We start from the raw sequence: 14,710 nt of genomic DNA, 5'->3' as shown, positions 1-14,710 counted from the left end.
CACTCATGAGTGGGGAAAGAGCTTAGACTAAAAGAAGATTGTTCCCAGTATTCATCATCTTCTAGCGAGACTTTCTCTGCTAGGTTCACAAAACAGCACCCTGCTTTTGCTAGATGAAAGGGTGTATTTCTGCTTGGGTAATAGTAAAATGTCGCAAGCTAAGGATGATACCTGTGCTACAGAAATTTGACATGTCAGAACTCTAGATAGGAATTTCCACTACTGCAGTATTGCTAATAGTGCATGCAGTGAAGCATCTTCAAAACAGATCAAGGACCTGAACCCCAGCAGAGTGAATGACAGTAGCTACTTTTTGGTGTACTTTTTTTTTGTTTTCCTATTTTCAGTGGATGATAGTTGCCCAGACAGCACTATAGCAACTAGTGATGTTACAGCAGAGGGCACAATGGGGACCATGGAAAGTGCAATGGTATCAGCAGATGTGTCAGAAGTGTGCGAGAAAGGAGATTCTCGTGTGGTTCCTGAGGCTGATGCAAAACTCTCTCTACGAATGAACCTTGTTACCCCTGTGAATGATGGGAGTGAGGAGTCCCTGCCATTCAGCTTGGAAAGTAAGAGGATGAAACCTTGAAACATACAGGTCCTACTAGATCTCAGCTCTAACTTAAAAACTCTTTGTGGCATTCCCCGAGACAGTCACTGAGTCTCTCTAATTTTTCTCATTTTTCTTTTTGGGCAATGCCACTTAAATTTGTTCATCTGTTTCTGCAACGCTCTAAGCAAGGATGGAGAGGAGGGGCCTCTGTTGGGAGGAAAGGTACTTCCAGCAGACTAAAAATTGTGGTGTATAGTGGCAATGTCATAGGACAGGAACCGGAGCTTGATTATATTGAGAGGGAAAAGATTTAAAACGTATAATCTGGACAAAAAAGTTTGACAGCATTTTAATCAGAACAGTGACATTTAGTCTAATAACCTAAAACTTGCAGAAACTCAGATTTGTGATGAGAAATTGGGTAGGGAAGCCTGGGCACCCGTTGTCCGGTGTTACTCAGTGTCTGTCTTCGCTGAGTGTTGGGGGCTGGGAAGGGGCAGGAGAGTCTGTTCAGGTGGCACTGAAATCATTCTTCTCTTCCTTCTTGTTTCAGACCCTACAGCCAGTGACAGGAAAGATGTATCTCCTGCTGCTGCCGGGGCTGCTGCCAGGTAACTGGGCTTGTTGCTGTACAGAGTTAATATAAAGGTTGGGTAGATCCTTTTTCTGCTTGTTACCAGCAGCAGGGGAAAAAAAAAAATGAGACACAGAAACAGGGAACGCTTTTAGCAGCAGCCACATTAACTCTTTAACTCTTGCAGCAGATTTTAAGTACATAGTCAAGGTGGGTGCCCCACCTGGTCTTTCACTACAGGCTTTGTGCTTTCTACTAACATCAACATTTTGCCTCCTTCTGATTGTAGTCAAAGCAGAAATTCACATCTTGTACAATCCGGAATGCGTTTGCCCTATCCACCTCTAAAATTTCAAATACAAAATGGTTTTCTGCTTTCTTTCCTTATTGTGCAAAGAATCTCTGAAGAGTTCTAAAGGAGAATTCTCTTTTTAATATGAAACTGATAGAAACATAACCAGGTCACAGACATACTGAAATCACAGTTTAACATGTTGACCAAAACATAAGTTACTCCCTTGGTCTTTTGATTGGTATGTATCTTAGTCTCATATTTAATGCCTAGCATTTCTTGATTTTAGCTTTTGGGGATGGGCAGTGTGGTTTGTAAGTACTAATAAGAATCTGAATCAGATGTTAGTGACCTGTAGTCATCTGAGTGAAGTATAATGGTTTGGAGCAGTGAGAAAACTTTGAAATAAACTCAGTATCTCTCTTGTCACAGGATTGCATGCTGGATGGTAATCATGCCTCAGTGCTGAGGATGAGTGGCAGTCATTCCTCAGTGTCTGAGGATGGATTGCCTTTGTAGGTATTGGTTAAACTTGATCTCTCAGGATCTGCTTTATGACTGTCATTCCCAATATTTTTTCAGTGTCATGAAAATCCTGAGAAGTAAGCCATAAATGGTCTGTGTCCCCTGGTGGGTACCAGAGGTAGTAGAGCTCTGATGGAGCTGCAGTTTTCCACACTGTGTTTTCTGGAATTGTTACATTGCTCTTGGCTGTTAGGGTGTCTGCAGAAATGACAGAAATGCTTATGCCATTCCAACTTGTTTCTTGACCTTTGAGACTGACCATCTCACTCATTCTGTGGCTGTGTAGGTCAACAAGCTCAGTACCAGTTGTTGCTTTCCCGAGGGGATAGAGAACTCTTGTTTTGCTGTTTAGGGGATTTTCTCACTCCCTGATGCTTTTTTGTTTGTTTGTTTGTTTGTTTTAAATCTGCACGGCTAGCTCCCAGAAAGCATCATCTGTGTTTAGTCGTGTCTGTGAAGTTCGTCGAGAGGATGAGGCCAGAGGTCATGGTCTTTCCACTTCTCCATTTAGGTAACTCCTCACAGTCTTTGCCTGCCAGTCCTGATTGGATTTATATGCACATGTGCATTTTCTACAGCAAAGAAATTGCACTAAGTCATTGTCTTTGGGTGACTTAGAAGGTTGGGGACAATGGGGTAAGTATAGTAAGTGCTGTATGTTTGTATTTCACATGGTCATCAGACTTACCTTTTTGACTGAGCGGTGATGTGATTCCAGCTGGCTAATATGCTTCAGTAAAATCTGGGGCTTGAGCAAACTGAGATAATACTTACAGCTGTTTAAGTACCTTCTCTTTCTCCTGTTCCAAGATCTTCTGACCTATTGTGTTTGTTGTTGTTTCTGCTATTGTCTCTCTTTCAAGTTCTCCCATCAATTTTTGCTGTCTCTGGTTGCTTTGAAAAGTACTGTACTGCTGCATATCTTATGGTGATAAGGGTGCTGGCTGGAGGACCAGGTATAGAAATCTGCTTCTTCAGTGTTTTCCATTCTATCTTCTGATGGGGCAGTGAGGTCTTGGTCTACAGAGAAAGAGTAACCTATATTTCAAGAGCATTGAACAGTTACACTAAACACTGTAATGCCAGTGCTGGGTGATGTACAGACAGAATGGAAGAGTCACTCCTTCAAGTCCTCGAGTACATGAGGGAAGCCAAGCTTATACTTCTAGTAAGGCTCATTATACAGTCCCATATAGCACCTGATAACACTTTTGACGGAGCAGACAAATTCTAATGAAAACGTTAGACAGTATTTATGTTTCTGCTCCTGCCTCTTCTGGCTAGGTGTGATTACCAGTTTCAAGCCAATGAAGTGCTGAAGCAGCCTGTAGCAACTTCAAGATGGCATGACTTCCAAAAGCATGTTGCATAGTTGGTGTCTGACATGTGCAGTATAGATTGCTTTATTAGTGTTTGGAGAAGCATCTAGTTCTCTATAGGTGTCAGCCATTCTTCTTGCTACCACATGAATCACTTGAGAGATGTTGAAAGATTGTTTTATAATTTGAGACTCACTGAGTTCTGTGCAATCTTAAGAAGCAATTGAATGACTACCAGGGTGGTGTTTGGTTTTTTTTTATAGTGCTTTCACTTGAGTGGCAGCATATTAATTGTCTTGCTTTTTTAATCAGTAATTTTGACCTGTAAAATAACTGGTTTGCAGGGGGAATCTGTTCAGTTTTCCTGGCACACAAGAAGATGCTGAAGTACATAAAAATGTCAGTGGTTGGCAGTACCAGCAACACAAGGCAGATGACAGTGGTGGACAGGTCCTAATTCCTCAGACGATGCCGCAGGACTGCCATCAACAACCTTCTGGTGCAGAGGATGGCGCATATGTGGAGACTGGTATTGTAAGCACTCAGACAGAAGGGAGAAGAATGCAGAAGAAACCCAGTAAGGCTGTTAAAATTGATGAAAGCCAAGAGAGGTGCGAACACACTAAGAATAAAGGGATTCAAACTACAGCAGACTGTCTTTTTACACAAACAACTGTTACAACAGCAACACAAACATCAGAAGAAATCTGTAGGCAGGTGGAAGTGGGAACCAGTATGTCTGGGCAAAGACCTGGGCGACAAGATGCAAATGTCCAAACTGAGGAGAGTGGCAAAAAGCTTGTGAACGCTTCTGGAGAGGACACAGACTCTCTGCACAGTCAGGTGGGATGAAGGCTGCCTGTCTTTGATTTTAGTGCTTTAGAACAGTAAAGTATCCCTTCAGCCAGTAAATTCACTAACAGTAGGTTCTCTGTCGAAAAAAAGCCAAAAGACCACTTTAAAATCTTAATGTCGCACGCTTTCCTGTACCAGCTGTACACAACTGCTAAGGTAGCAATACTCAATGGATGGCATAAGTTTGGGAAGTAAATATTTCCGTATTTATTTTCTGGAAAACTATGACAAGTTTTGTTTGTTTGTGATTTGGTTTTGGGACCTGTGGTTTTTTTTTTTTTTTTTTTTTTTTTGTGTCCAGATGTAGTTAACACTGTAAAAAAATTTCCCCTTTTTGTTGGATGGAGGTGGGAGTTGCATGAAATTTTGAGTGAAGGGTTTGATGCCTTCTGTCTTGCACCAACCAACTTCTGACAGCTTTTTCTGCCACGCCATCCAATGTCAATGGATAAACACACCATGGGAGAGCTCCTCCAGAGAAACATTGTAACAACATGAATAATTTACGATTAGTATTTCAGAAAGTATTGGAGACTCAAGAAAAAATCACTGCTTTGTGGTTACAACTTGTACATTTTCTTATGAACACAAAGAAAAGAAGATTTATTTTTTCTAAACTTGAATTGAGTAGTGCATCCTCTGGGAAATAGGAGATTAACAGGGCCATAAATATGCAATGCAATATTGATGTGAGATGTCTGAGAGTCCACTGAATGAAAGAGTATCAGAAGCCACACTAAGCAAGTTTGCTGTTTCCTCCATAGAATGCTATGATTTCCCTTTTTCTACCTGTCAGCAAAATGTGTTTAGTTCTCCCTTGTTTAGGGTCTCTTGTGCTGTTGCATGTCATTGGTAACAAGATGCTGAAAGGTTCTCTACCCCAGTATCTGAACATGGTATGAAGAAACTGTACTGCAGAGATGGCTCTACCCAGAAAGTATTTGCTTTTCATTGTGGTATGTTTTGTTTTTAATTTGTCCTGTTCATTACAGGGAGAGGAGGAGTTTAACCTTCTTCACCCACCCAAAGGCCGAGTTCAGCATCGCCACATGCGAACTATTCGAGAAGTGCGCACTGTTGTTACGCGTGTTATAACAGATGTTTACTACATAAATGGTGCAGAGGTGGAACGAAAAGTGGTTGAGGTAAGTTCCTGTTTTCAGGGCTAAACGTGATGACAAGTTTGCTGAAAAATAAAATTAACTAAAATGAAAATGTGTTGTAGATGCAGAAAACAAGTTGAGTGAACAAGTCAGCGTGCTGTGATGACAAACTTTTCTTTATGAGCAAACATCTAGCCATTTAGTACATGGTGAAAACTGTGTATTTGTTGCTGGTTTATTTCATGCCTGTTACTGTATTCTGAAGACACACTGACTTTTTTTTCTTCCCAAAGAACTGAACAAAAGACTTTACTATGTGTCTCCAACTGCTTTAAAATTCTTGGGGTTTTGTCAGAATAGAGAGATTTCAGAATGGGCAGAAATTCTACTAGTAAGCAAAAATCACTTCTGCCTGTAAAATTGAGCTATGTAAGGTAGTTTAGCCTGTTTTGCAGCTCAGTGTCATTTTTAACCACACTCTTTTGAGTCCTGTGGAACAGATTCTGTAAGAGGTCTACAAAATGAAACTTGAGAACAATAAACAAGCCTATTGTTAGTACACTTGTGTTGATCTATGTCCCTTCATTAATCAGAAAATCTATAGGGAGTCTCAAAAGATAGCTGATAAACGCTGATTTGATGTGCACAGTAATCATATCAGCCTGCTAGCAATAAAATGTTACTGCTATTCTGCTATAAAGGTAAATAACATGAGTCTTGTGCTGTGTTGTTACGAGTAATGACACAAAAGGATAAATTAGTTCAGTGCAAAGCTCATACTTTCACACCTGATACTACACATGAAATTGCTTATTGTAACATTAGAGAACTAGGTTTCCTGAAATGTGCTTACATAGGTTGTGTAAGCACAATCATACAACCTTTTCCAATTTATCTACTAACGTTTGATATCACTATTTTGTAGATACATATTTTTATATCCATAAAACTTTAATGGCTCCAAATAATGACCACCTGTCTGAAACTGATCTTGGATTATTAGTAACCAAAGGCTGCTAGTGTCTCATGTGTTTGTTGCACTTTCAAAGGGTGGGAATGATTCAAAGCCAGACTAATTTGATACCAACCAAGCTCTGTCCTGTTGACTGATTTCTTAGTGTGACTTCTTTATATAGAGCACTACAGGCCTATAGTGAGAGACACACTGTCCACCATTGATCAGTCCAGACTCAAATGTGCCTGGCTATCTTAAGTTTCAACTGGTCTGCGCTTTTGCCTCGTAATTGTAGAGCTTCCATCTAGCAAGGGCACCACCTTTGATGAACCTCTTCTTTTTTTTTTTTTTTTCCCCCCCCCCCCTCTTAAGGAAACTGAGGAGCCTGTCGTAGAGTGCCAGGAGTGTGAGACTGACACATCCTCCTCCAGAACTGCAGTGGGCTCATCACTGACCTCAGGGGACCTTGGTGATGTCAGCTCCTTCTCATCTAAGGCCTCAAGCCTCCACCGTACATCCAGTGGAGCAAGCAGTGGTCACTCTGCCACACACAGCAGCAGCAGCAGCTCAGGGCGAGGAACTGCAGCTATCAAAGGGAAAGTGTGTGGGACAGAAACTGGAGAGTTTGCTTTACCCATTGGCAGAGGTGTCTTAGGAAAATTAAGGTACGTGCAGAGCCCTGGGAAAGGAAGAACAGACCTTTTGCAGAAGTGAACAGCTGGCTTGGGTGGAGTGTGAAGCAGGGTAGACCCTAAACCAAAAATTTTCCTGGATGGATCTGGCTTGATGAACAGAAATAGGGAGATAATCTGCTTTCACATCTGTTCTTCATAAAGGAGTAGTTTGTTTCCTTGTGAAGCATTGCTTTGCCTGAACTCTTGCCAGTTTAGCAGTGATGAGCCAGATTTCTTGACCATTTGTGAGATCACAGAGAAAATGGGGGGATCCTAATGAGCTGGCTTCTCTTTTCAGAGCAGTTAACTCATAAATTCTCTTAGCCCTAGGAAAGCAGCTGGTCAGCCAGCATCTCCGCTCAGAGTTAGCCAGACAGGAGCACTGCCTTGTGAGGAAGAGGAGGACTCTATGCCTGGCACTCGTCAGGGTGGCAGAGCACCTGTGACACCTCGTGGGCGAGGAAGAAGAGGCCGCCCACCATCTCGAACAACAGGAACAAGGTACCCTGAAAAAAGGAGACGAGAATGGGGAACTGCTGTCTTAATGCGACAGAGAAAAAGGAGTACTGAATGTTTCAGGAGCTAGTTTTTGGTGATAGCATGTAGCAGCTGCAGATATCTTGGCCAAGTATTCTTTGTTTAGTAACTGTTTTTCCTGATCCTTATGGGAGTGCTTTTCTCTTTTTTCCTTCTGGAGTGCTTTTCTGTGTTGGTTTTTTTTTTTTTGTACTGGGACTGCTTTTCTCTTCTCTACAGAGATTTAGCTGGACTGCCAGGTGTGGAGGATCTCTCAACTACAGCATCACCTGAGGAGAAATCATTTACTCATTCACTTCGCCTGCCAGAGGGAGGGGAGAAATCTGATGCTTCTGGCTTCTGTGCCTTACGTCGAAGTGACTCTCCAGAAATCCCATTACAAGTGGTGACTGGTCCTTCGGACTGTGCAGACTCATCCTCTGGGAGCAGCTTTGTGGGCCTCAGGGTTGTAGCAAAGTGGTCCTCAAATGGGTACTTCTATTCCGGGATGATTACCCAAGATGTTGGGGCAGGAAAGTACAAGCTGCTCTTTGATGATGGATATGAATGTGATGTGCTAGGAAAAGATATTTTACTCTGTGATCCTATCCCACTGGAGACTGAGGTGACTGCACTCTCGGAGGATGAATACTTTAGTGCAGGTAAGAGCCGTGCTTGAGCTCCATCCTTGGGTTTTCTGAGTTGTTGAATGCAATGGAGGATGAGTGCTTGTCCAGGAGGATGAGAAGCCTGGGTATAGTTGGTTAATGGGTGTCATTTTCTGTCTTGTCAGGTGTGGTGAAGGGACACCGGAAGGAGTCTGGAGAGCTATACTATTGCATTGAAAAGGAAGGCCAGAGGAAGTGGTACAAACGAATGGCTGTTATCCTGTCTCTGGAACAAGGAAATAAGCTCCGGGAGCAGTTTGGGCTAGGTCCTTATGAACCTGTCACCCCCCTGACCAAAGCAGCTGACATCAGTCTTGGTAAGGGGAGCTGCTGTTGAGCTGCTCGCTATACTGTTCTGCGTCTTGTGCCTTTTAGATGCTTCTAGTTCCTGACCTGAATTACCCATGTTTAAATCTTTCTGGGTATTCAGCAATGCTTTTGGTACTTTATAATGTGGTGTTTGAGACACTTTTTTTGTTTGTGTCTTGCTCAGAGACTTAGTGGTATTGACTGGTTTGTGGAGAGTGGCCTGCTTCTAGACAGTGATGCTTGCTGTACTCGTTTACACTTGCTGGATGGCTGCTGTGATACAAACCCTTTGGCAGTGCTGGGAGGAAAAGAGACAGGCAGGGTACAGGGCTTGAGAAGAAAGATACACAAGCGAGACATGTTTTTTTTTCTTGCTCTTCTCTGTCAGAGGGTGGTAGTGTCTACCTTCTATCTACTATTAAGTTTAGCCACATCTGTTCATACAGGTAGGGTGAAAGGTCGTGGAGTTAGGTGACAGCCAGTGACTAATCTCTGCATACTATGTTGCAGATAATCTTGTGGAAGGGAAGCGGAAGCGACGCAGTAACCTTGGTTCTCCCAGCACTTCCAGCAGCAGCACAACTCCCACTCGTAAAGGGCAGGAGAGTCCACGCATCCCACCAGGCACACTATCTGGGAAAAGGAAACTCGTTGCTTCTGAAGATGAGAGATCCCCAGCTAAACGTGGCCGCAAGTCAGCAATGATAAAGCCTGGTGAGAACCTTATTTTCTGCTCTTAAACTTGCATTCAAATATTTTTTCCCTCCCTGGTATTTCTGTAATTGATTTTTCCCCTTCCCATAAGCAAAAAGTAGATGAGATTGCTTGTTTGCCCTGCAGGATTTCAGACTGATTCTTCCTGGATGCATTCAGCAGCTGGAGATATTTTTAGCATAGTCTGTGTTACTTACCTGCCATCTTTTCAGTTCTGCCTTTCAGAAATGTTCTGACCTTAACGTTGTGATTTGCCTCTCTCCTTTCTTATCTTTTTTCTTACCTGTTTAGTCAGTCCTGAAATGCCTAGCTGTTAAAGGGACCCTTCACAGCAGTAAGTGTTGTTTCCAGATGTTGATAGACTGGTGAACATTGTCCCATTAGTCATTCAGGTTTTGATTTGAAGATTCTTTGCAACCTGAAGGGTAAAAGATCCCTACCTATCCTAGTGTAATCCTAACCCAATCCTGCCTCCCTCTGTCTCCTCCAGTAAAATAACTGAAGTTGAACATATCCCGAGTCTTACCCAGGGTCTTTGTGCTGAACCTGACTTGTGATACTCATGGTGCTTGTGTCTCTCTGCAGGGGCTGTGAGAGCCGGAGAGTTTGTCAGCACCTGTGAAGGTGTAGATGCTGTAGATACCCCAGTACTGGAGGACCATCATGGACCCTTGCCCCACAATAAGACCCTCTTCTTGGGTTATGCCTTTCTCCTCACCATGGCAACAGCCAGTGACAAATTGGTCAATCACCAGAAGCCATCAGATGGTCCCACAGGGAGTAGTGAGGAGGAAGAAGGTGAGGCAAATCTTACCCATTGCATTTCCAAGTGGAATGCTGTGGCTTTAGGAAAAATGCTGGATGCTGTCTCATCAGGCATTTGTGTGAGTGCTTGTTCTACCCTTTTGGTCTTTAATCCTTTGCAGAAGGGACCTAAGATTCAGTCTTTATTTTAGAGAATTTACAGCCTGAAATGTGGCAAACCTCAATGATGATCATAGGGCTGTTCACCAAGTTAAGAATAGTGTGAAAATTACGTCAGATCAGCAGTCTCAGAATAGTATAATATGAGAAGGAGGTTTTGAGAGATGAGGGATAGTGCTGGGAAACATAGGAGTTGAAAGCATGAATGAGTTGCTCCAGTTCGCCTTTGTTAGGGTTGGCCTTGGCTAGTTTGGCCAATGCTGGGCTTCCCTTTCTGCTGCCCACCCTTTTTTTTTTTTTTTTTTTTTTTTGACTCTTCCAGCAGTTTTCTCTAGATATTCTTGGGAGGAAGGCTGGGGTCCCTTACTGGAATGGATGTGGGCTCTGTAGATGGAGGAGTGTATGGACATAAGCAAATAGATTGTAGCCAGAAGTTGACCTTTCTGTTTCTGCTGTAGAATTTTTAGAGATGACTCCATATGACAAACATTACATAGCACAGCAGCTGCGAGCAGGAGCTGGATATATCCTGGAAGACTTCAATGAAACCCAGGTAAGGGCTCACTTACTATCTAGAATGATAGTCACAGAATAGTTGAGATTGGAAGGAATTTCTATAGCTCATCCAACCTCCCTGATGAAAGCACAATCAAATAGGGCAGATTGCTTAGGTCCTTGTCCCAGTTGGGTTTTGAGTGTGCTCAAGGATGGAAACTCCACAACTTCTCTGGGCAACTAGATCCTGTGTTTGACCACATTTAAAAAAAAAAAGAAAAATTAAATGTGATTTCCTGTATTTCAGTTTGTACCTGTTGCCTCTTGTCCTTTTAGTGGATAAGACTGAGAAGAGTCTGGCACCATCTTTTGTACACCCTCCTATCAGTCACGAATATGCATTGATAAGACCACCCAAACCTTCCCTTCTTGAGCTTAAACAAGCTCAGTGCTCTCAGCCTCTTCTTGTATGTCAGATGTTCCAATGCCTAGATACCTTAGTGACCCTTGTCTAAGCCTGCTCCAGTATGTCTTGTTTTTTTGTTGTACTGTGGAACCTAGGAGTGGATGCAGTACTCCAGATGTAGTCTCACTACAGGTCTGTGCCTTGGAACACTTAGAGCTTTTCTCTCTTCACTTACCAGATCTACTTTGGACAACTAATTTCATTTAGTGTCACTTTTACTTAAATTTAGATTTTTAATAGAGTGGGTAAATTGTTCTTGGAGCATCTTGCCTGAGGCTGCAGAGTCTTCTCTAGTGACTTTCTGAGTCTCCAACTAAAAGATGAATCTCATTCGTCTGAACTGGAAGAAATGGTTATGATACAAAAACTGCTAGGCAGAGTTTTTGCCTGTGAACTGCATGGCTTGGAATAGGTGATTATTACAGGTACTCCTGATTTCAGAATCTGTTTTATCTAATTCACCTTTCACATAATATGGCTCTGAAAATCAGGGTTTCAACTGTTTTCTTCTTTAAAATATTCAGCAGCAGGATAACTTCTGGGGTTTTTTGCAAGCATTGTCTCCTGTTTACATGTCTTTTTATCTCCCCTGAAGTGTAATGCAGCATATCAGTGTCTTTTAATTGCGGATCAGCATTGTCGAACTCGGAAATACTTGCTGTGCCTTGCCAGAGGGATCCCTTGTGTGTCTCATATATGGGTCCATGATAGCTGTCATGCTAACCAGCTTCAAAATTATCGGAATTACCTTTTGCCAGCTGGTTATAGCCTCCAGGAGCAAAAATTGCTAGAATGGTAAGTGACAAATAACCATGATCCGAGTCCAGATATGGAGGATTTAATCAGAGAGAATTGTTATGCTTGGGAGGTTCTTGAATACTACAAGTACTGAAGGTGTCCCTAGTACTGCTCCCCATGCTTTCCCTTCCATCTAGGAGCAGCATTTCCATCTCTTTCCTTGGATTTACAGTGAACTCTAATGCCAAGGTACATTTTGGTGCCATATACACAAAAAAGACAGTCTCCTGGGAAGTAAGAAAGATGTCAGTCTCCTCATGAGGAAGACTGAATTCAGGCAAGGCTTCCCACACACTTGGCTGACTTCTCTAATTGCTCTGAAATGGATAAAGGAGAGAATACTACTGCAATTTCCTTTTCCTTTGGTACGTTTTGAAGCCAGCTTCTGCATTTCCTATGGAGTCTAATCCAGTAGGTCTGTTCTGAGAGACCAATTGTCAGGTCAGACTCCTCAGGCAAAAGGTGCAGGGATGGAGAAAAACAGTTTGGAAATATCTGTGGGCTTTGGGGCAGGAGACTGATACCTGCCTGCTCATCCCTGTCAAAGTGGGGGCATTTTTGGATGTGCACAGAAAAGATCATTCAGGATTAAGGAGAAGCTTAGCCTAACTTTGTATTTAGGCTGCTGCACACACACACCACCAATGTTGTCTAGCTCTGGTTTACAATCTATAAACAAAGGATAATTGTTCCAAGTATTGCAGGAGGGGTGGTAAGAAAGCAGGTCATTGTATACAAGGTATTCAAGGAACCAATATGGGAGCCAATCAGGTGACTAGAAGAAATAAAATGGTCCTCAAATAAAGTCTCAGACTACTGGATATTCTTAGCAGTCTGCATTTCTCTTCCTTATTCTACAGGCACCCACGAGAAAACCCATTCCATAACCTGAAGGTTCTCCTGGTGTCAGACCAGCAGCAGAACTTCCTGGACCTGTGGTCTGAAATCCTTATGACGGGGGGAGCAGCATCTGTTAAACAGCATTACGCAAATGCTCACAACAAAGGTACTCGTTGGCCAGTTTCTCAGGCCTAGTAGTTGGGAATCCTATGCCACTGTGGTCTCTAATATGGTTTAAAACCATTTAGAATGACTTACAAGGTTGTCTATAAGCATAAAGGAAGGCAAAGTGTAGACACTAGCTCTCTGCTTGAATGTAATCTAGAGAACTACATCTAGCAGACCTGCCTCCCAGAGAAGGAGATGCTGCAGCAATTCAGTACACAAGCCATCAGTTTCCAGCCTATGTTGAAATGGGGAAATAGGCAAGAGCTGCTCCTGGGCCTTCTGTAGGCCACTAAAATTGTGCTTCCTTGTCCTTCTGAATTCAACTGTCTCCCTCTCCATATGGGATGTAGGCCCTAGTAGTCACAGCCTGAAGTCAGGACTCATGGTTATCTAGTCCTGCCTGTAATGTTGGCTGTTGGTTTTCTGTTACCTTCTATCTGGACTAGAGGGAATCTTGTATTTGCAAGGTGCGGAGTTTCTGTAGAGCATGTCTTAATTTCTACAAAGAGAATTCACTGGCTAGGAATGAGAGGACATGGAAGAGAGAGTCATAGCAGTGAAACACACTGATGTGCTGCTGCAGAGATCCTTCTTTTTTTTCACCTGACAGATGCCTGTCTTTCCTCCTGTACAGATATTGCTTTGGGTGTTTATGACGTGGTGGTGACTGATTTTTCCTGCCCAGCTGGTGTCTTGAAGTGTGCAGAAGCTTTACGGCTGCCTGTTGTCTCACAAGAGTGGGTGATCCAGAGCCTTATTGCTGGGGAGAGAGTAGGCTACAACAAGCATCCAAAATATAAACATGACTATGTCCCCCACTAAACTAAAACTTTAGTTGTTTAGTGCTGTCCCACTGTTGTGCAGACTGTGTTTTAATCAGGTTTTAAATGTTTGTGTAATTGGACAGTGTGCATGGATTACTGTATATAGTTTTATCTACTGGACTTTTATGATGAAATAAATGTTTGATCTCTTGTGGTAGCTGCTGGGATTCCTCATTTATCTAAATTTATTCCAGGGCTGTGCCTTCAGAGGAGGGCAGACAGAAAAGAAATGCTTACATTTTTCTGAGCTGAATAGCACTAATATTCTACTTTCAGTAAAGGCTGACCTCCATGCAAAGTCAATTGTAAAGGAAGGGAAAGGTATTCTCAATGGGCAGCCTGTATTTACTGAAGTGAATACCCTGTGACCAAGTTCAGGCAGCAGCACTTGTTTGTTGGAAGAATAGCATGTTGTGTACTCCTCCATTAATTTCATCAAGGTGTTGCTGAAGTGACTGGTAAGAATTTCTAGGACAGAGTGGCATTTTGTTTTGGCTGCTGTTCTTTTTTTTCCTGTTGTGACTACATAGGTATCAACCTGTCTTAGTGCAGACTGGCACTGCCTAAATAGGGATATAGACACAGGCACCTAGGACAACTCAACTGCTGGGAGAGTGCAAAGAGTATGTAAGTGCTATGTATCTTTGCTTAAATGGTAAGGGGGTAAAACATGCTTCTGAGTTGCTATATTCACAGACAGGCACTTTATCTTAGCAGTCAGCTGGCATAAAGACAAAAGCTGAGTGAGTTCAACAGCTCTTCACTCCAGTGTTGCTATACGCTAGAGCTATACCCAGGCCTCTATCCAGTATTGTGGATACAGTCTCTTACTTGATGCGTATTTTTTCCCTATCATTTCACAGCTCAGTCACCTTCTGACTGTGTTAGTCTGTAAATCCCACATCCAAACTTCAACACCCTTTCTCCCGTTTTCTAGCTTTTTTCATGGTCCCAGGATTTTAAACTTTGCATCAGGCGGACTCCTACCACAAAACAGCCGTAGTGCATTGAAGATGCCAGGCCTTATACTTGCTGTCTGTTGTTACTGTATCTTTCTGAGTGAGCAGAGAGGATTTTCTTTCCCCCAAGTACATCTAACTTTCTTCAGAGCTGCAGCTTTGGATACTGTGAAAAT

At 42.6% G+C, this 14,710-nt stretch overlaps 1 protein-coding gene across 1 annotated transcript in view; it reads left to right on the top strand.

The window, feature by feature from the left end:
* Positions 1-13,731, top strand: part of TP53BP1 (tumor protein p53 binding protein 1) — a gene marked incomplete at its 5' end in the record, with an annotated part of 14,131 nt that extends 400 nt beyond the window's left edge. Inside the window, 14 exons of the mRNA XM_010288767.1 lie at positions 1,110-1,167; positions 2,366-2,458; positions 3,611-4,109; positions 5,114-5,266; positions 6,552-6,844; positions 7,178-7,354; positions 7,610-8,031; positions 8,163-8,354; positions 8,857-9,060; positions 9,646-9,858; positions 10,443-10,537; positions 11,541-11,740; positions 12,604-12,749; positions 13,386-13,731. Of these exons, the coding sequence (XP_010287069.1) occupies positions 1,110-1,167; positions 2,366-2,458; positions 3,611-4,109; positions 5,114-5,266; positions 6,552-6,844; positions 7,178-7,354; positions 7,610-8,031; positions 8,163-8,354; positions 8,857-9,060; positions 9,646-9,858; positions 10,443-10,537; positions 11,541-11,740; positions 12,604-12,749; positions 13,386-13,573 (2,933 nt within the window). The remainder of the gene's footprint in view (positions 1-1,109; positions 1,168-2,365; positions 2,459-3,610; positions 4,110-5,113; positions 5,267-6,551; positions 6,845-7,177; positions 7,355-7,609; positions 8,032-8,162; positions 8,355-8,856; positions 9,061-9,645; positions 9,859-10,442; positions 10,538-11,540; positions 11,741-12,603; positions 12,750-13,385) is intronic.
* Between the last annotated feature and the right edge of the window lie 979 nt (positions 13,732-14,710).

Source organism: Phaethon lepturus, unplaced genomic scaffold (genome assembly GCF_000687285.1).
Source record: "Phaethon lepturus isolate BGI_N335 unplaced genomic scaffold, ASM68728v1 scaffold23280, whole genome shotgun sequence".
Lineage (NCBI taxonomy): Eukaryota > Metazoa > Chordata > Aves > Phaethontiformes > Phaethontidae > Phaethon > Phaethon lepturus.
Note: the sequence above shows the minus strand (reverse complement) of the source record. Positions and strands in the feature narration are given on the sequence as shown.